We start from the raw sequence: 21,734 nt of genomic DNA, 5'->3' as shown, positions 1-21,734 counted from the left end.
TCATCCGTCATAGCTTGACGGGCGATTTTCTAATAAATAAGTAAGAACAAATAAATTAAGAAAAATTTAAAGCTAAGTTTCGGTTCCACCCCTGAGGAGATTTTATAGCAATACTTCAAAATTAATATTAGAATCATACATGCATTTTACAGTGAGAGAGAATGCGTGTAGTTACATGTTATTTTTCGAACTTGAGGAAAAGTTAAGTTTTTTCCTATAATTGTAGTGTTTAAATGTATGTTATATTATGTATTTTTCTCAGATTTTCAGCTTTAATTTAAAACCAAAATTTTAATCATTGCTTGTATCGAAATTTAGTTGCAAGCTTTTAAATAACGGTAATTTCTCGTGTCATGTTAAAGTTTATAAGTTCTGAGGCCCCTACAGGCAGTAGACGAAGTTAAAGTTTTCGTTGCAAAACACAAAACTACAAACTTTGAGGCTTGTAGCAGCGCCCGCTGTCCGCTGGTGCATTAATTGGAAAATATTTCTAGTAAAGCGAATGAGAAGAAGACTACTCTGATGCGAATGAGAAAAAGACTCTAGATGGACTGGTTGTTTTGTGTGGGGCTGGGGTTCAAACCTTTTAAAAAATACCAATAACTGCAAAACGGTTGTCCAGATTAGAGATGATCGAAGAAAAGGCTCGAGAAGACCAAGGGCAGTCAAGGGTTATCAAAGTACTAAAAAAGCAGAAAAACTATCTTTGTTGATGAAACAACTAATATTTAGGCGACAGACGTTTATTTTATCATTAAAGTAGTGAGAAAGATTAGTAAGTTCACGCGAGCTCAATTAAATGTTGCTGCTCACTGTTCCATAAAATTTTTGCTGAAGATGTGGTGAATTTAGGATAACATTTGTGACAAACGGTACAATTAGCAAAAATTGCTACTCCGAGTAAACGAAGTAAAATGTTTTGATGTGTTTATTTAACATAAACAGCATCGCATGATTGTATGCTTGATGAATGTTTTAATTAGATGCACTGAAGTGAATCAAGAAAACTGTCTTAGAAATTTACCTTTATATTTAAAATAAAGAAATAGTTTTCTATCTCACACTTGTATAACGCAGACTTGTGTTTTAGTTTCGATTAGAAAACTCGAGTTAGTTCAACTTAAGCTTGTATAGCTTGAAGAATGAGAGCATTTTTTTAAACAATCACGATTGCTTATTGTTTTCATTTGACTGTCCTTAACGTTACGCTGATTTTATTTCCACTCCCGCTTCCCTCTGCTGCACTCCCGCCCACCGTCCTCCGCAGGCGCGGCTCCTCCACTCCTGAGCAATGTTCCCCGAAATCCGCTTCTTCTGGTCGATGGCGTCCATGTCCTACACACGCTCTCAAACACACACACACACGCCTATATGCATACACAAGTCTATGCACACACAAGCCTACACATGCAAAAGAACCTACACACACACACAGAGACACACAAGCCTACGTGTATGCACAGGTCTACGCACACACAAGCATACACATGCATACGCGCCTACACACACACACACACACACACAACTATACACACGTAACCGCCCAGGAGAAGGGCAGGGTGGTCATTCCAAACTATTTACGTTTCAACTTCGAGATTTCCCGTCACGTGATCGATGTTGTCGAAAAAATCTCGCAACGTTGAATTCTGAACAGCTCGCAGCTCTCTCTCGAAGAGGCGCCGATTTTTTCGATTAGTTTGATCGGCCAGGAGGTACACGTGACTTCTTCCAACCAATGTCCTTTCAGTGCAGCTAGTTTTGTTTTGTTTAATCCTTGCACGGAAAAGCGCGAACTTTGACGACTGGCACGCTAATGGCTATTCTTCAAAGAATACGTTTTACGTTACAAAGAATCACACCGAAATAATTATTGATTTTCGTGAAGCAAATCCAGATGTTCTTAAAAATTAATTCTCCGAGAATTTTAAAAAATAGTACACAAAGGAAAAATGGTAGAGGGCTCCGGTGCAAAAAGCTTAGTCGAATGGCAAAAAGTAAGTCGTATTTTTTGCATATTTCAATATTACAGTGTCTACAACAAAAATAGAAGAGGTTAAAAAGCCAATACATAAATTTGATAAAAATTATCCGTATATTTTGTTGATTTACTATATAACACCATCTATATTAGTAAGAATGTCTTATATGAAATATATTTTTCCCAAGAAACTATAATCGAAATAATAATAATAACTTTAAAAAAATAATGATACTAAAAAAAAATCTTAACCGTCATAAATGCAGACGAAAAAATATAAATAGTTCGTAATCGTGGATTGAATATTATGTTGTTGCCGTGTCTAATGAAGTGCAGAGTGTGAAAAGTTTAGAGGCATCCAAAAGTCTTGATGAAAAAATCTGCTAATTCAAATTGAATAAAAAAAAAACACTGAAATGTAAGGGGGGGGGGGGGTTAGGGAATGGCGCTGACTGCGCCATTGAAATTTTTAAAGGGGCTTGAGGGGTATTTTTTATTTGGGGGGCTCTTGCTTTTGGAGGGGGAGTCTTCGGGATATTTATGGGGAGGGGCACCCCTACAAAATGTAAAAGGTTTCTTGTGCTAATTGAGCTTTTGGGGATGGGAGCAGACCTAACAGAATATATAATCTTCCATATTAGGATTAGTAATGTGAAAACCAACCCTCCCCCCGCTCCAGTTGCAATTATAACAACAATCTCAGTTTCAAAGACATGTTCCAGATTTTTTTTCTCTTCTCCTTTAAAATTATAATTAAATCAGCATATGCTAAATAAAAAGTATTACTTCTTCAATATTCCGGTTTTCAAATTCCATTTTTTCTAGGTATTGTTTTCCAAGACCCAAACTAAAGATATCCTCAAAACAGTACTTTTCTAGATTTTTTTTTTTTTTTTCAAAACAAGCAACTTGTACTATACCTATGATTACACAATTCCATCTTTATTTTCAAGATTAAAAAGTCAAAACAGCAATCTTGGTTACAAGAGCAGTTTAAAATAAATAAATACTCTGCTTCTGTAAATGTATATTGAAAAATATTCGTAAAAGGAATAAATTTTTCAATCATTATTTCTCTTCAGCTGATAAAGAACTTTAAAGTTCAACCCAAAGGAAAGATCCTAAATTGAAGAAGAAAAGAAAAAAGGAGCATTTTGAAGCATTCTCTTTTTTTTTTTTGAAATGCATCATATTATATAGCAGCCAATTTACAAATGCTTACAGTATAATCGAATACAGTATTTATATAATATTGCTAATTTTGATGTTGGCGAAATGGAAAATCAAATTTTAGAAACAACTCCCCAGAAATTACCAGCCTTTCTATTGTTTTGTAATTAGTTAATCGATATCAAATTTCAATAAAGAAAAATAAATTTTCTTACAAATTGAATTCAATTGAAATTGAATATTGACAGTAGGTAATAAATAAAGAATTTAGGAAAAAAGGGGGGAGGAGGATTTTATAGCAAAAGAAGACAAAAAGAAAAAACAAAGGAAAAAAAATTACCTACGTCAGTGGCGTACCCTGGGTGACACCTGGGGCGGTAATTTGTGATGTCACCCCCCCCCCCCGCTAAAACGCAAAGGAAAAAAAAAAGGGATTGTATATTCTGTGTAAATTTGAAATTCATACAATTTTCAGAAACAACTAGCAATTTTGTGAAAAAAATAAATTTTAAGTGGGATAATGTACAAATGAAAATAAAATTTATAAACGCTTTTTACATAAAATTTGCCCTAGACGCATTTGTGCAGGCCGTCGAGCGGTCAAAAAAATAAGAGGGAGTAGGAAATTCCTAGCCCCTTAATTATTTCAAATGCATTATATCTTGAAAATTTGGATTGCCCCCGATTCCCCCCCCCCTCCCTACCCTTACCTTAATTCCTAAATGATGGGTTTGGTTACAAGAAAGTGGAATCAATGGAAGTTATCAACCGTAGCCGAATGCATTTTCATTCACAAACTAACATTTTTTTACATTGAAAAAGAAGCCCTTAACACGTGTCTGCAATTTAATTCGGATGTTTGTGCATTATAATGTTGTTATTAGTTAAATTAAGCATTTTAAGCTTTGAAAACTTGTTGTAAAGCGAAAAATGTTGCATATGTACCTATTTTATGTTTGCAGTTATAACCCCCCTCCCCACCCCCTGCACCATTTTTGGGGTTGGCCACATCCTAATTCGTTTTCCTCGTGCCAATACCTATCAGAAAAACCAACTGCCGTAATTTTATCACAAAAATTCCACGGACAACCACTTTTCCCCTCCCCCCCTTTCACTATGTTCAAGGTTCCTAACATTCTAATTTGTTTTCTGCTTGCCAATACTTTTCAGAAAAACTAACTCCCGTTTTTGTGTCACAAAAGTTTAACGGAAAACCACTTGCCCCCAGCGCAGTTTTAACCCCCCTCCCTCCCCTTCACAATGTTCAAGGTTTGTAACATTCTAATTTGTTTTCTGCTTGCCAATACCTTTCTGAAAAACTAACTCCCGTTTTTGTGTCACAAAAATTTAACGGAAAACCACTTGCCCCCAACGCAGTTTTAACCCTCCTCCCTCCTCTTCACTATGTTTAAGGTTCGTAACATTGTAATTTGTTTTCTGCTTGCCAATACCTTTCAGAAAAACTAACTCCCATTTTTGTATCACAAAAATTTAACGGAAAACCACTTGCCCCCCCCCCCCAGTGCAGTTTTAATCGAGACCCACGTGATAACAGGCCAGACAACTCCCCTCCCCCCCCGCTTCGTTACGCCACCAGTAGTCGATCTTTGAACTTGGCGCGAAATTTTGAAAGAAGTGCAGTCTACCAGTTAAACAATAGTGCTTCTTGGTCTGGTTGAAATAGATGAAATAGGAAATATTAACTTCGGCTGCACATTTTTGAATACAATACTGTTGGATTTATCTCATCCTTTCCACGTACCGGAATGTAGAGGCAATTAAAAAATATATATATAATATAAGTGTCTGCTGAGTGAATTTGAGTCAGCGATTTCCGCTTCCGAACAACCTGCATGTGAAGAAAAAAGCTGGGCGTCTCATGGAATAAATTTTAAAGTTCGGAGGTAAGTACTTTTCTCTTTCATAAACGATTCCATTTATTAAAATGGAGGTAAGAAAACCCGGTTTACGTCACCAGTAGTTATTATTTGCGTTGTGCAAAAGCTGAGAATTTCGTATCTTTTAACCAAAGCATAAATAAGCTCAGCTTAAGCATCTTCCTACTAGAGCTACACTATAGGTTCATGTGGGGTGAAATGATCATACATTTAGCTATTTTCGACTTAACCAGGGTACCATCACACGAATGGGGTAATAATGAAGATAATTAAAACATCGTTGTTATCGAAAGAACATATTGAGACATTTCTGGTTCAAAAACTATTTGCCCTCGTGTCCCCATTACTGAGATGCAGTCGACTCTCGTTACTCGAAGCCTTATAATTCGAATATTCCTTTATCTCGAAGTTTCTTTTGGTTGCAAAATAATTTAGTATTTTCAGCACAAAGTTGTCTCTACATCTAGAATGTAATCCTTTTAAATCGAAATTTTTACAAAAGTATAGTTTTCATTTTATGCATAAAAATGCAGCCAAAATAAGAAGAAAAAAAAGTTTTTTTTTCTTCTTACACATTGCTTTTCTTATCAGCTTGTGTGAGGGGGATAACTTATTTAAAACTGTGCTCTTTAGTGTGTACAGTGTTGCAAGATTGTGTGAGAAGTAGCGGATAGGGCTTTTTTTTTTTTTTTTTTTTTGCCGTGGCTGACGACCTAAAATGTTATTACTGACTAATCTTTGAGATACTTAAAACTTTGTCAAATCTGAAAAAAAGTGGCCTATATTTTCTAAATGACTCAAATAATCGTGCTTTTGCGATAGAAGCGGCCTACGACAGAAAGAGTAATTAAAACTGCTTTAAGAACTGTGGTTTCATAAACAGCATTGTTAACGAAGCTAAAGGGACTGACGAATGTCATCATTTTGAAATTTTTGCTGATGTGGTGTGGGCTGCAATAAAATATTACTTGAATATTGAGAAGAATGTAACAACGTTTGAATCCTTTTTCTACGAAGCTATTGTGTAAGCTGTCCTTGGAGAGTCTGCTTGTGCGGATTCTGATGAAAACAATGAGAGAAAATCTTTACCGTCTCCATAGCTAATCGGCAAGTATCATAGTTTGCAAATATTTTACTGCAGTGCCTGGAAAATTCCGAAAATATGAATAGGTCGAATTGTGTTTGCAAACTTAACGTCTTAAAATGCGATAAAAAGATATAAGCAGTAAAAAAAAATCACCCTTTTTTTGAAGTATCATAATAAAATTTGTTCTCTATAAATGGTATTTTTATGTAGTACATAATGGTTCATTTTATCCAAACTTTAATTGTTATAGTCTATCTACACTGCTTGACAATTGCTAAGGAACAAGTGATTTATGCAAATTTGTACCTCAACCACTTGGCCAATGGAAATAAATTCAAGTTCAGATGGCGTGGTAGACCAAGACTCGTTATCTGTATAAAAAACAGTGCATACACGCTCAAGATTCGTTCGAAAATTCACGCTGTTTGGTTTTCAACAAAAATAGTGCTGGACGTTAAAAAAGGTTTTGCTCTGAAATTCTGTTTGGTTCTTGAAATACATAAGAGTAAAATGTCAGCAAGACTTCATTTGAGTATCTACGATCATGGACGAGCGGTTGGACGACTGGAAGCAAGTCAAAGTGTCGTCACTGTGGCGGCTGCAATGGGTGTATCTAAAAGTGCCATCTCCCGATTAAAGACGGCCGCTGAAGGCGGAAATGTTTTGCAAAAGCATGCCGGGGGTCGTGGTAGGAGCACCACAACTTCAGAGGATCGCTATGTAGCCCTCGTGGCAAAAAGGAACAGAAATTTCACTCTTGGACAGATAGCTGCAAATCTAACAACCGCTACCGGTACGCATATGTTTCTGCAAGAACCATCTCACGGCTAATAAATAATGTCGGTTTGTATGCACGGAAGCCCGTACGCAGCATCCAAGTTCAACCACGCCATCGTCGAGAGAGATTACGCTGGTTTAAGGAAGATGTTGGTGGGATCATCAAAATTGGTCTAAAGTGATGTTCTCTGACGAATCTCGTTTCAGTGTGACAAGTGATTCTGGTCACCAACTACTGTGGAGAGAGCGTGGAACACGTTATGCATAAAAATTTGTTTGCGAACGTGATCTGTACGGCCCAGGCGTCATGGTGTGGGCAGGCATCATGCACAATGGCAGAACAACCGCTTCACATTTTTGAATAAGAAAGCGATACGTCGCAAATGTATTGCAGAGATGTTATGCTGGACCATGTTCGTCTTTTTAGGGGGGCTGTAGGTCCAGACTTTCTCTCTATGGACGACGATACACGGCCACACTGGAACATTGAAGTGTCAGACACGCTGCAATGTGAAAACTTTCTCCGCATGCAGTGGTCTGCTTACTTTCCCGACTCTAAAATCCAATTGAACTTGCCTGGGAGGCTCTTGGCAGACGTGTTACGCGAAGAGCCGTCCCTCCCAGAACCGTACAAGAACTCAAATCCGCATTGAGAGAAGAGTGGGAAAACATCTCTCAAGCACTCCTCAATAATTAGTGGAGATTATGGAAAACAGATGAAAATTGTGCATCAGTGTCCCTGGTAATCCTACATCATATTAAGGTACTCATGTCTCCATCATTCTGACCTAGATCATTTTTTTGTGGTTGTATGAAAATCATCTAAGTAGGATTATTTTTTTATTTTTAAGTTTTTACTTCATTGATGCAGTAATATCTGTATTATTTTGTACTAATAATAAAGGCACATCCTCGCTACTAACTATGCATTTCGTTCTGTTTCTTTAATCATTATCTATTCTTAACTATTCCAAAAAATGTAATTGTTAGTTAGCAATTGTCAAACAGTGTATTATGGACCATTGCTGAGAATAAAAATTAAAATATTTGAAATAGATTTAAAATATGTATTTTTTATTATGTATCATAAAAACTGTTTCAAGTGTGGCGTGATGTATGACAAAAAAAAAAAAGAAAAAGTCATCGTTTGACGTAGCTTTAAAATTCTAAAGCCTCAAAAAACTAAACTCTCTCAAGTCTAGATGAGTATAAACAAGTTTTGATTTATGTCTACGAATCTGTTTTAAATTATTTTCTTTATTAATTCGATAATTTATACTTGAATCTAATTTGAAATCCAACATGATATATAAATAGTTAGCATGATGTAATGACTTTGATACGATATATCTTTTTGATGATGAGTCCATGACTTTCAGGTCAATATGGAATGCCTACTTTCAGTATAGGCCCAGCTTTAGGAGTGATTGCTGGGTTTGTGTCTTCAGTTATCGAATCAGTCGGAGACTATTATGCTTGCGCAAGAGTATCCGCTGCTCCACCACCTCCTACACACGCAGTGAATAGAGGTGTAATGATTGAAGGAGTAGGCTGTATTTTTGCTGTTCTTTTCGGAAATGGATGCGGCAACACTTCCTTCAGTCAAAATCTAGGAGCAATTGCTATAACAAAGGTACAATTATTTTCATTTACTCTTGATTCTTTTTACTTGAGTCGGTTGAGCATTGATGTTCTCCCTTTTAACGTGTATCTTTGCTGGTGGTATCTAATGACATTTTCTGTAAAGTTATATGGGGATAGTCAAGATAACTTGCCTGTTTCAAAATGAAAACATTAGAAATTTGACTTCAAAATTATAGTACGTGAACAATGAAACAGTACAAGAACAATGTACATAAAATACACCGCTAGTTCAGTCATTCGAGGACTGCAGTTTCGTGCTTTTTAGCACTCATCAGCCCGGAATAGGAAGTAACCGACCTGGAGGCAGAAAACCTCTTAAAGGAGCCAAGAGATTCAAACAAACTGGTAAATAATGTAGAATTAGCACACCAGAAGAGTGACCTCAGCAATGGTGCTGTTCAAATCAAAGATTGAAGACAAAGCTAGGTGTTTTGCAGTAAGTTACCGCCAGCTGATTGAGCTGACGGTGTATTTTATGTATTTCTGCCTTAGCCCTAGTTAGGGCGGTAACTTACAGCAAAACAAGAACAACGTATTTTATAATACAACTTGTGTTGAAACAGTGTTTTTTATTTTTTTGGAAATGAATTTGTAACTCAAAAAAAAAAAAAAGAGGAAACTTTTTCACTTTTTTTCTTATGGAGCAAAGTTGAAAATAAAATATTCTGCTAATGAAATATTTTTTATTTGTTTATTAGAAAATATTTTTGATCAAATTAATGAGAAGATAAAAGAATGAATGAATAAATGAATAGATAAATAAATTAGTTAAAACATGAGAAAAAATAAATCAACGAATAAAATAGTGAATGAATAAGAAAATAAGTGACGATGAATAAATAAGTGAATTATTTAATGAGGGAGTGTAAAAGAATAAGTGACTAAATAAATACGTTAGTGATTTAGTAAATTATTGAATAAGTAAACGAAATGAAGTATCTCACTTTGCCATGCATGCACATGACTAATTGCACAAAATATTTAAATTAAATATAATTTTAAATCAAGTAAGCAAATATGTACTGCACTGAAGTTTAGTAGGTCCAAATTAATATTTAAAATTTTAATAACAAGAAAATTATCATTTTATAACAACAAAATTATCATTTTATAAAAACAAAATTAATTTTTGACTCACAAAATACTACAATAAGGGTATCCATTTTTTTAAAATTGCTAGCATTATCATTAGCTTTGATCTTCAGAAATAACTTTTTTCCTGATTGGAAGAGACTACATATGCTACATAGTCGAAATATTACCAACTAGGCAGCGCTGAACACAGAGTAGGGGAGATTGGGGTTACTTGTGCCAGAGGCAAGTTGTGCCGTGGAGCTTCCTGACTGAACCAATAGGTTGCGGCATCAGTGAGCAGTTTGATTATCTCAGTGTGCTAATAAGCACGTTAGGAAGTATATTTTTTTGCTGTTTTCAAGATTAAAATATTTATCGTGTTTTCTATAGCAAAAGTAAATTTTGTGATCTACGTTGGAATTGTCATCGTCACTAGGGACACTGAGGTGTGTAAACTTCCATAACATTGTTTAAATAATTATATTTTCAGCTTTTATTCTATGTGTTTCATTTGTTAATCATGACACTATTTCAGAAACTTATGAATAAAGTTCAAAATGGCGTAAGGCGGGGGTAGTTGTGACGAAATCAAGGAGGCGTGTTGTGGCAGTGTCGCTACTTGCCCCGGCATAATTTTTAATTTCAGGTTTTTGTACTTCAGGGGGAACTGTGCGAAATGACAAGAGGCATGATTCTATGACAGTAGACATCAGCAATGTATCAGCGGTAAGTGTTACAGAAATAAGACCGATAAGACTGAAGCAGGACCTCATAAGTCAAGCGCTCCACTCGTAAATTTTTGAAATATGCCATTCTAACAAGCGCACCTGCAAAACAGAAAATTCGAGCAGAACAAAAAAGTAAGAGGACGCAAGAAACGAATTGAAGAAGAAAAGGCAAAATTAAAAACTAGTGTATGGAAACGCCAAAAACTGCATAAACAATTTACATCTACGTTATTGAAAACAATGGGGAAGCAAGAACCAAATAACTCTGAAGATGAAAAGACAGAAGACTGATTATTTCATTCCTTTATGAAAGAAATAGTCCTCGAATTTAGCAGCTTTCACTTTTCACAGTACAAATCCAATGCTTAAAGATCCTAAGAGGTTGTTTACATATTATGTCACGCTTTGAGGGAGTTCGTGATATTGTGAGTTTTTGTGACCTTAGACCATTGAGGTCTAAGTTCTCTAATGATTTAAGTTTGTGACAACGTGGGTGGGCGGGGGGGGGGGGGAGCAAGAAGTGAGTGAACGCGCATTTTTTTATGAGAATATGCGTATGAAAAACAGGAAAACGATTCACGTAGTGTTGTATTTTTCAATATTTTCTTCTAAAATCGGAGTTAAACTTTTTCTATGGAGCAAAAATAGTTTCTATTTCAGTAATAATACTAATTTCGCTTTTTAAAAACTAGGTGGTAAATTTTACTTGCTTATTTAAAACATCCTCTAGACTTGGTGTCAAATTTTCTGTGTCTATTTTGATTTTTTCCAATTCGCAAGCTTACCCCGTGACGAGGCAAGTATGCGAACTCTGCAAAGGTTCACAAAAAATTATGTAAAAAATACATAAAGCATAGTATTGTCAAAAAAAAAACCTTTTGCTGATACCATACAGATAATCTAAGCAATTAGAGAAAGTTTTTTTACTTCATTTACAACCTTTAAAAAAATAAAGTTTAAAAAGGTCGCCAACATTCCCCGGTCTCCTCTATTCTTTACTAATGCTGCTTTTATATCAGGGCGGTATCACGTATTGCGTATTTTATTCTATGACATATTTTCTTTCCTTCTTTCTTTTTCTTTTCAGGTGGCAAGTCGAAGAGTTATCATTTTTGCTGGAATACTTATTACATTCTTTGGAATGATTGGAAAAATTGGAATGCTTTTTGTCATTATACCTGATCCTATCATGGGTGGAATCTTCTGTGTCATGTTTGCCATTATCACAGGTGTAGGTATATCAAACCTGCAGTACGTTAATCTGAACTCTTCAAGAAACATTTTCATCATAGGCTTTTCATTATTCATGGGACTTTGCATTCCGAGCTATCTTCAGAATAATCCAGATGCGTTGCAAACTGGTAATGAATACATTAAGTGTTTTGAAAGTTTATTTTTATCTTTTACATTTTTCACCACTATGCCTAATATTTTCTCTGATGGTTCATTGGTGTCTTTATAAAATCCTTGTAATGGTTCTGCATTAAATTTGAACCAAATTCCTCTCGACTGAGAGGAAAAGTTTTTGAGTAGATAAATTTTGGTTTATAGATAAACCAAAAACACGTGGATCTTCTACGAGCAACCACAAAAGATTCCGATTAGAATTGATATCTTGAGCAATTTAAGAAATGTGAAAAGAAAAACTTCATAGATAAGCTTTATAAATTCCATTAAGTCTTTTGTTAATAAACTGCTACGACAGTTCACGTCAAATACATGAAGAAGCAGTAATCTGAGGTGTGAGATTTGTTTTGCTAAATCACCTTTCTTGATTAGAACGTTCAAGATCACCATTGCTCGCTCTATGTATTTTTTTCCCCTATGATCATTTCATCTCTCACAAAGATCCAGATGTCAGATAGAAGATGAAAGAAAATACTATGAATACTACGCGCATGTGCATGTTTAAAAAAATGCTTTAATTATTATCTTAAGCTGTGGCTAGTTCACATAGAGGGGTGTAAAGATCACGACGAGGAGCCAACTAAAAGCAATTGAGTCAAAGTTTTTAAACAATTTTGCAAATAATTAGGTGTTTTATAGGCACACCTCCTGTGTTTCATCACTTTCGCTTTTCATTCATAAATAAGGAGGTTGGAGCTAGAAATATGGCCGAAAGATGAAATCTCTTCAATTTTACAGAAACGCAAGATTCTAATAGCTGCCTCAGAATAACTGTTGAATTATGTTTAGGCATATTTAACAAAATAGGAAAATAATATTGTCCAAGTCCCCTTGAAGTTTTGATTAAAACAGGCTGAAAATCATTTCCTTAGCCAAATTGAAGTCGTTCCCCTATTTTACGTAATAAACGGTAGTCCGAGAATTGAGAAATACCCTAATAAACTAAAACCAAAGTGGTTTGTTAAGGCTCTATAAATCACCTACAAGAGGCAAAAATTTTTCGGTAACTTTCGTCCAACCTAGTTCTTTCCTATTGTTTGATTTTATTCTAACTGCGTCGCCCGGAGTCGCAAAGCTACCGTTTCAGAAACTTTGTTTGACCAGTAGTAATTTATATTTATGTATAAAAATGTTAATGTTTAAAGTATGGATGTGTTTCAGGAAGCGAAGTTGCTGATCAAATTCTTGGAATTCTGTTGAGAACAAATATGTTCGTAGGAGGATTTCTAGGATGTTTGCTGGATAATACAATACCAGGTAAAACGGTTTTCCATAAGTATTTGATATTCTACAGCTTTTTTGTAAAAAGAAAAAAAAAAGTAATATTTTGAGGTCACCTATTTGAAGAACATATTTTTAGTTTCAGCATGATAGGCGTAAATTCTTTTTGATGTGTTAGACAGCTAGTAAATATGCTTCTCAAGTATTTTTTCTAAATATGTTCTGCATCAGATAAAGCAGTGTTTACGAGTGTTTTGGAAATACTTTTATTTTCAATTCTTTTTCCGACTTCACATTTTATGAGCATTTAGCTGTCGATTAAAAAGTGTCATGTACGTGATCATATAAGGATCTTCTGTTAACAAAGAACAAATAATTAGTTTTCAAGTATATTGTTTGAAGTTGTACTTCCTTTGGTGCGATGAAGATAACTCTTTAAAGCAAACGGAAGCAATAGAATGCAAGTAATGCCGTAAATTGGCTACTATTTGGTGAAGTCACTTAATTTAACACCAAAAAGGAGGTGCCAAATTAATTGTGGGCTTCCTAATGTCAAACAATATCAGGTTTCAGATGCCAATAAAAACGCTACATTTTAATTTGCCATTTTCTACAGTTACTTAATACTCACTTTACTTAATAGCATTTAATATTCACATACACATGAGCAGGTAAGTGCCATTCTTTATACGTATTGTACCATATTTTTTAAGGACTTGCAAAAATTGTTTCTATCGTCATCTGAGGATGAGATTTAATAGATTTTAACTCTGTTTTAGTAATGCATTTACTCTGAACTCTGAAAATCAATATTTTTTCTCCAAAGCAAATGTTTATAATTAATTCATTAAAAAATGTTTTTTTTTTTACTTTTATTAGCATTGTGTATTTTTCTAAGCATTCTTTTTCATTTAAAACAATACCGGAAAAACCCCAATTAAAGCATACAGAGAGCAATGATTAGAGTTTCGCCCTTATTTTGGATTCGTTAATAGCCGTAACCGAGCTGCAGGCAAATAACCTCAAAAAAGCGATGAGTATATCTTCTCATTAGTAGCTAAAAATATTTGATTAGCATACCAAATGCTGGTGACTTGGCCTTTTGATGCTTTATTTATTTCTTTCACATGATTTATACATGTTTTGATAATCATCCAAAATAATAAGCTTAGAAGTGGAAGAAGAAACAGAAAATATATAGACGATTTCCTAAAAAGTAAAATTTTAAGATTCAATTTTCCTCTCTAAGTGCTCGAAGAATGCATTTTCCTTTTCAAAATTTTTATCTACCAAAATACACTTACTGTGCTTTTATTACTTAAATGCAATCGTCTTTTATTCCTTTGTCTAGCTACAGAACAAGATAGAGGAGTTCTTGCATGGAGAGAAAAAAAAATGAAGAAAACCGACGAGTTTGAAGAAGCTTCTGAAGTTTATGACTTACCTTTCGTAATGCAATACATCAAAGAAGTCTCCTGCTTTAAATATTTACCTGTCAGTCCAACATATGGAAATGAAAGTATAAATTTCGCAAGTGCATGCTGTGCGACTAAAAGTGAGAAAACTTCAAATGTGAATAACGAGATTGAGCTTAGAGATGCAAAGAGTAGAAAATGTCCAGTTTAAAGCCGGATATTGGCATCAGATATCGTCTGAGTTTTTTCGTATATTTCCAGTGGTGAATCCAAGAGGACGCCTATGGAGATCCAGCCTTCAACCCCATTTTCGTTGCAAATCTAGAACTTTAATCCACTGTTAAAGTCTCAACTTTTGTTAGTTAGTTTTTAGTCTTTTTTTGTTTTTATAATTTCTATTTAATTATTTTTTACGTTGTAGCATTGCATTCGGACTGGACAGGTGTAAAAGTTTTCCATCTTTCGTAGTCAATCTACCTGTAGCTTTAAAGAGGTCGAAACACTTCATAGCTAGTATGTTAAAGTAGTAGTTAAAATAGAACAACGTCATTAGGCATGGTAGTGATGAAGGAAACGATAACCGATCAGCCTATTCAATCCTATTGCTCCAATTTGCGCCTATTCTCACTATTCTATTTTAACTATTTTACACGTTTTGTGCAAAGGGTTCAATTTTAATTTTTTGACTAGTTACATGATTATAATTTTATTAAATTATAAAAAGTATTTTTTTTCCTTGACGAGTTCAAAAATTTCAAACAGTTTTTTCCTTTTCCTGTGTGCATTTTATCACATATAAATTCACGTTTGTATATGTTTACATTTATGTCACATATACACACGCTTTTATATATATATATATATAAATGAATTTGTGATTGTAAATTGGTCCATCTTTCACTTCACTGTAGACGTCACGACTGTACAAAAGTTTTATAACCTCCTATGTCCCCTTCAGTTACCAAACTCGTGGATTCACCTCTGTATAGCAGGTTGTTTCAATTTTTGTGCACGTTTACCTTCAGCCCGCTGGCGCAAATCTTGGACAGGCCAAAAAAAGAACAGGGAAGTTATATCTCGTTATTCATGTTCAAAATTGAATCCAGTGAACATCATTGCCAATAATTTGGAACTTTTTTCTTGAAATCACAAATCGTGAGAAAGTGCATTTTGTACACCTTGAACCATAGGCGGCTCGTACGAGGAGGGAGGCGGCAGGGAGGGTCACTGCCCCCTCACTTTCGAAAGTAAAGGGGCCTTGCCGACTTGCCCCCTCCCTTTTCAGAGTTAAATATTAATGATCGATTGAAAAATGATTTTTTAAAGAGTGAATTTTTTACCAAAGAGTGATTTTTTTTTACCAAAGTAAACACTAAAAATTCCAAATAAATGAACTTTCCTCATCTTATTTTATAAAAATGGAACTTTGAATTCTAAGAGGAGAGTCTGCTGTGGCCATCCGTCCCGGTTTTTGAGGCCTTATTCCACATTTTTTGGATTTCATAGAATCAAAAAAGTTGAAAGCCTTTGCTTTGATATATATACAACCCAATTCTACAAAAAAAAAAAAAAAAAAAACGCATTTTTGGAGCACCGGCCGCCTATTTGAACTTCCACTACTGCCACTCCCGCTTTCTAGTCTACTTTTACAGTAAAAGTCAGAGAAAGATGAAAAAGGCATGAAAGAAGGTTTAATGCTTCTTTAAAATATCGCAAAAAACAAAAAAAAGTCACAAATAAACAAAATAATTGAATAAGTGTCGAAAACTTAAAAATTGGAAAGTCGGGTATTGAGATCACGTATTGAAAAAATCTTCCCCCCTAATAACTTTGTTCAATTCGAAGATTTTTTTAAATTTTATTTTTACTTTATTTATTTATTTATTTTTTCGTAAGATCTTGGCGAGGACACCTCATTCCCATATTTTCTTTTTTGATTAGAACAGTGTTTTGTTTAATTTTGAACAATTGAAAAAAACTTAACATTAGCGCCTACGCGGAAATTCAAGGCATATATAAATATCGAACTTATAGAGACGAATTTGCTTCAAACTAACTTTGTATGAAAAAGTTTTTGAAGAAGAACATGTATAGAAAATATCTTGTTGATTTGAACAATTTTCCGTTCAATTTTGAACAGTTCCAATCCCTTTAACATTAGCGCCTACGGGAAAACTAAAAGTCAACATAGATCCTGCACTTAAAGGAGGATTTACTTCAAACACATTTTGTTGTGAAAAGCTCTTGATGATCAACTCCCGACTTCAACTCCTAGAATTTTAGGGTAGTCGACTCTGACTCCCCGACTGCGGCTCTGACTTCGAAGCTTGGGCAAAAATTTAGACACGAATGGAAAATGAATGACTCTGACTCCTACTTTTTTATCTCAAAATAAGTCCGTCTCCGATTCCTCAAATATTGGCAGAGTTGTGGACTCTGGAGGAAAACCCAGAAACTGACCGATCAAGACTTCGAGTCTTTGAATTAAAAACCTTCGACTACTGACTCTGACTCTTTTAACCCAAAATGAGATTGACTCTTTCTCCGACTCCGAAGTCATGGTTTTCACTGTGAAATAATTACTGTTGATATGATTTGTTTTTATTTTCACTCCAAAATTTTAATTGACGTATTCAGTTTTTGGCGTAGAAATTTGGTTCTTTATGTTTCCATATCAAGCTATGCGCAGACGATTTTTTTTTTCTTTCTTTCTTTTTCATTTCTTTTTTTTTTTTTTTTTGATGATGAAAATTATGTTGACATTTTATTGTTTTTTATTTGTTTTTAAAAGTGCATTTATTTATCTTTTAAATTTTTTTTTGGCAACAGGGGCAAAACGAACGATTTTTTTTATATTAATGTATTTATTTTAATGAGCTTATTTTTTTTTTCCTGCTTTTCGAAAGCGATTGCAAATTTTTTTAATGATAAAAAAATATATTAGCTGCTTTGTTTAAAAGGTGCTACTACTTTATTTTCTCTTATATTTATTTTTTACGCATCTATTTCTTCAGATGAGGAAGGCATGTTTTTATTTTTAGAAATCAGCTTAAAATGTTAAAAAGTTATGTTTGACATAATTTGCGACTTTATCTAATTTTGAGAATATTGATCAGATAATAGAAAGTCGATATTGGTATACGGGAAAGTATGCCCATTTAGTTCTGGACGGAACTTCTTGTTATATTTCTATAGGAGGATGGTTCAAAGAAAGCCGTACATTTTGGAATATTTTTCAAAGCAAACTAAGGAAGAAAAAAAAAAGGAAGAAAAAGGGGGGAGGGCGGCAATTCTTTTTCCTTACTGATTCAACGAAGTTCCAATTATCGGTATTCATGAGTTCATTTGAAGAATTTTATCCGGTGGCTTAGCAGTCAACAAAGTTTAAATTATGCTCAACAGAATTTGCTGCTGTGTTCTGCTTGCACTGTAAAAAATATCGGTGAAACATCGAACCAAAATCAGGAGAACATTTGCTGGCTCTTCTGTTTGGGGAAAGAATGAACCATAAAGCGGCGCCGTTTTCTTCCCGCAGGAATGGTGAAAGCTGAAACCTAGAATGAGTCTCGCTCGCGCAAAAGACTAGTGCGAGGTTGAACCAAAATATTGATCAGTTGAGCGCGGGTGGATAGCATATGGTAAAACAATGAAATGGTTTTATTTAATGCGAAGGTTTAGAGCGTGATCGAACTGTATTTTGGCCCAACTTTGATATTAGAAGCAGTGCGTAGTTTAACGTACTATTATGTTGTTTTCAAGTATTTCTAAGAAATCGAAAATAAAATAAAAAATGTTATTAAAATCTAAATGAGCAGAAAAAAAAAAAATTCTGATTCTATTGCATATTCTTTCATTTAATCACCTACGCCGATTTTCGATTTCATTATTAATTTTATTACTATTGAATCCAGCAATAATAATAATGTAAAACAAGAACTTATTTTTTTTTTTTTACTTTTTAGGCATAAAGATATTTTTTCAACTCTTATAATTTTAAAATTTTATTTAACTATTTCAAAGATTTTTTATTTATTTATTTTTGTTGTTATTATTATTTTTTTGGAGGAAAAATATGAGCAAATTTAAAAGTAAAAGCTAAATTTGTGCTTTTGCCTTTGTGATGAAAAGTAAAACAAAACGTAAATAATACAACGTTAATGTCTAAATCTGCAGGACACTACACACGTGTTTCGGGGGTTACAAGGAACCTCTTTTAAATGGGGAAGAATTAAGCTCATGAAATAAATATTATATATTGTTTCAAATGTGCCTGAATTTTTATTTCGTTTCTGTGTGTAGAAAAATGAATTTGAAGTAATTAAACGCATAAGCAATAATTTTTTTTTTTTTTTTTTGCGTTTATGCATTGAATTTTTCTTCAATTATTTTTGCCCACAGGTAAACATTTCATTTTTCAAATAACGTATGATTGATTCAGAAATTAATGTATAAGGGGGAGGGAGTGAAAAAAGTACATCACCCCCTCCCCCTTAGACAGGCAGGGCAAACTTTTTCATTGAATTAAAACTCCGAATTGCATAAACTAATTGATAATCAAAATTAATAAAATTGATAGGTAAGAGTATTTCTGCAAAAGAAAAAACAAATTACAATTTTATACAAGTTGAGTAAAAAATATAGTTCAAAGATTGATAGGAAGTAATCAAGCTGACTTTGTAATTAATAGGTGTTCTTTTAGAAAAAAAAATATATGCTGGTATTGTTTTAATATAAAGTATGTTTAAAAAATACAACAGATAATAAGTTTTTGTTTGAATTTGATTAGCATTTAAATTATGTATTGTTACTGTACATAAAAAAAATGAATTTCGAGATCTTTAATTTAAATCATGTTTTTTACAATCACAAACTGCGATAGGACTTGACACGTTGGGTTTCCTGTTTCTACTAACGGCTTTTATTGCAACCATTCTTTGAATTCAAGACCTCAAAATTCAAATGAATGCCATGGGCTGGATGTTAGATGTTATGTACTGTATAGCGATTTTGCTTAAAAAAGATTGTGTCAACTCAAGGTGGTGGTTTATAAATTCAGTACACACCACCTAATGTGATAACATTTAGGCGAAAGTGATTTGATATCAATAACCGGCTGATTATAATAAAAGAGAAAGTTGAATGTACATATGCACAACCAAACAAGGCTCAGCTGATAAAATTAAACAACTGTGTTACACAAATATTAAAGGTGATCACATAAAGCGGCATCCACTGTAATTTGATTCCAAGGCACAGAACGCTGCATTATAAGTGTAGAAAAATAAAATCAAAAGACAAATCAATTGCTGTCAAGTGAAAACAGTAAGCAATCGTGATTGCTCAACAGAACCCTCCCTCCATTTTATAATCTATACATAGCACAGGAATGATTATACCCCTCAAAAGCAAAGGCACCTCTCTAAATGCCACAAACTCTCCCCCCCCCCCACCCCAAAGAGAAAAACATCTCTCAAAGCAACCCCTCCCATTAAATTTCAATGCTGCAATGTGCGCCACAACCCCCCCCCCTCCCCAGGTGGCACCCCAACATAACATCGAGAAAAATTAAGTTGTAATGGAGACAAGAACATTGAACTCGAATTTTTCTATTTAATGTAAATAAAACATTTTTTTAAAAAAATACAAAAAATTCAATTTTTGTAGCATGTGCAAGTTTTAAGTGGCAAACAAACCTAATGCACATTATTTTTATGGTTTATCCAGTGGCCACCTCTTACATGAATTCCCTTTGTTCTACACAGTTTTGATTCTGTAAAGTGGATGATTCAATAAAGATTTTGTTCTGGTTTTGAAAATTTGATTCAATAACGCATTCCATTGAATTTACTTCGGACTCAATTAACCAGCGTCCACTGTATTTTTAATCATCAAAGTTTTTTTAAAGCGACACGTTAATAATAGTCAATTAAAGTCAGAAAAAGTGTTGTTTGAGCGTTTTGGATATGTCATATAAACAGAGCAGTGGTTGGGAGTAGGGGACATGCAGTCTCCAAAAAATGTTCTTTTGTTGTAAAAATATTGCAAATAATGTGTTAACTGGTTTCACACCATCTTTTCTTTTTTGGATTGCCCAAAATATTTTTTTCAACTACAGCATTGCTTTTTAAAATTAAGCGAACATACTTGAAAATTATGGAAAAATCAGTAAATGAACACAAAATATAAGTTAAATAATATCTTTATTCACAAATGTACATAAAAAGTTTTAAAACATCCAATTTTAAACATGTTTATGTTATTTCTCATTACCAAAAGGAGATACTACCAATATAAAATTCCATAAATGTAAAAAATACTTACATGGATGATTTTACAAGTACATTAACCTTTGCCTATAGTAAGTTGAAACAGTCATCTCATAATTAAACTTTGGGTTTTAATTCTTGTATGAAAACCATGCAATGGTCGAAAAAATCTAAATGTAGCAGCTAATACGGGCTCCAGGTTGTCTGAATTAATGAAAGCATGGATTAAACAAATTAACCTACAAATTCAGTCAAGGTGCATAAACAAACTACTGTGCACAGTAAAATTTTGAATTCAAGGCAATGAAATATAATACTGCCTAAGAGATAAAAATACAAAATACAGCCAACAAAAATACATCATTGCTCTAAATATCATTTCATTTATACAGCATGTACACATAAATGATTGTTCAGATTAAGCAAAGACAGGTTTAATTGGGTATGGATTAATGAGGGTTTACTGTCCAAATTTAGCAATGGTTTTAAATTCAAATTTCATGCAAAAATTAACTACTGTCCTAACTTGAATGCTTCCCAAACTCAGGAAAAGATAATTATTTTTTTTTCAAGTAATTAAAATTGAAAAGTTAGACAAAAGACGTTATTTTAAGTAATGTTGATTTAAATTTCAATAATATGTTTTAAAAAATATATGGCAACAATTGTGAAGAAATATTTTGAATTTTGATTATTAAAAAGAATTTTTGGTGTTGTACGTTAGCAAAACTTTTTTGTACATTTTAATAGTACCTAAGTGAACACATTTAAGGGGATCAAACTTTGTAAATAAACACATAATATTTTTAATTTAAAATGAAAAGTTGCTGATTTAAATTGCGACTTTTGTTTCAAGGAGCAGCAAGGATGGGTCAGAAATTACAATAACTTTATTTTTAACATAATTTTGCTTTGTTTCAAGACTTTTTTATGTAATATTTTTTATAAATAAAATCATTCCCTAACATTTCAGAACATATTTTGCTTATTTCATTTAATTGTCTGTTGTACAGAAGAAGAAAGAAATTGGGCACGATGGCACATTTATTATGTTGCTGCATAATCTCGC

The 21,734-nt window shown here is 33.7% G+C and overlaps 1 protein-coding gene across 1 annotated transcript; it reads left to right on the top strand.

Moving 5' to 3' along the window:
• Positions 1 to 8,426: 8,426 nt before the first annotated feature.
• LOC129218980 (solute carrier family 23 member 2-like) lies at positions 8,427 to 14,610 on the top strand. Its single transcript, XM_054853299.1, has 4 exons — positions 8,427 to 8,543; positions 11,444 to 11,717; positions 12,925 to 13,020; positions 14,336 to 14,610. The coding sequence occupies exons 1-4, from the start codon at positions 8,445 to 8,447 to the stop codon at positions 14,608 to 14,610; spliced, it is 744 nt and encodes a 247-aa protein (XP_054709274.1). The 5' UTR covers positions 8,427 to 8,444.
• The last annotated feature ends 7,124 nt before the right edge of the window (positions 14,611 to 21,734 follow it).

The sequence above is a fragment of the Uloborus diversus genome, chromosome 3 (assembly GCF_026930045.1).
Source record: "Uloborus diversus isolate 005 chromosome 3, Udiv.v.3.1, whole genome shotgun sequence".
Lineage (NCBI taxonomy): Eukaryota > Metazoa > Arthropoda > Arachnida > Araneae > Uloboridae > Uloborus > Uloborus diversus.
Note: the sequence above shows the minus strand (reverse complement) of the source record. Positions and strands in the feature narration are given on the sequence as shown.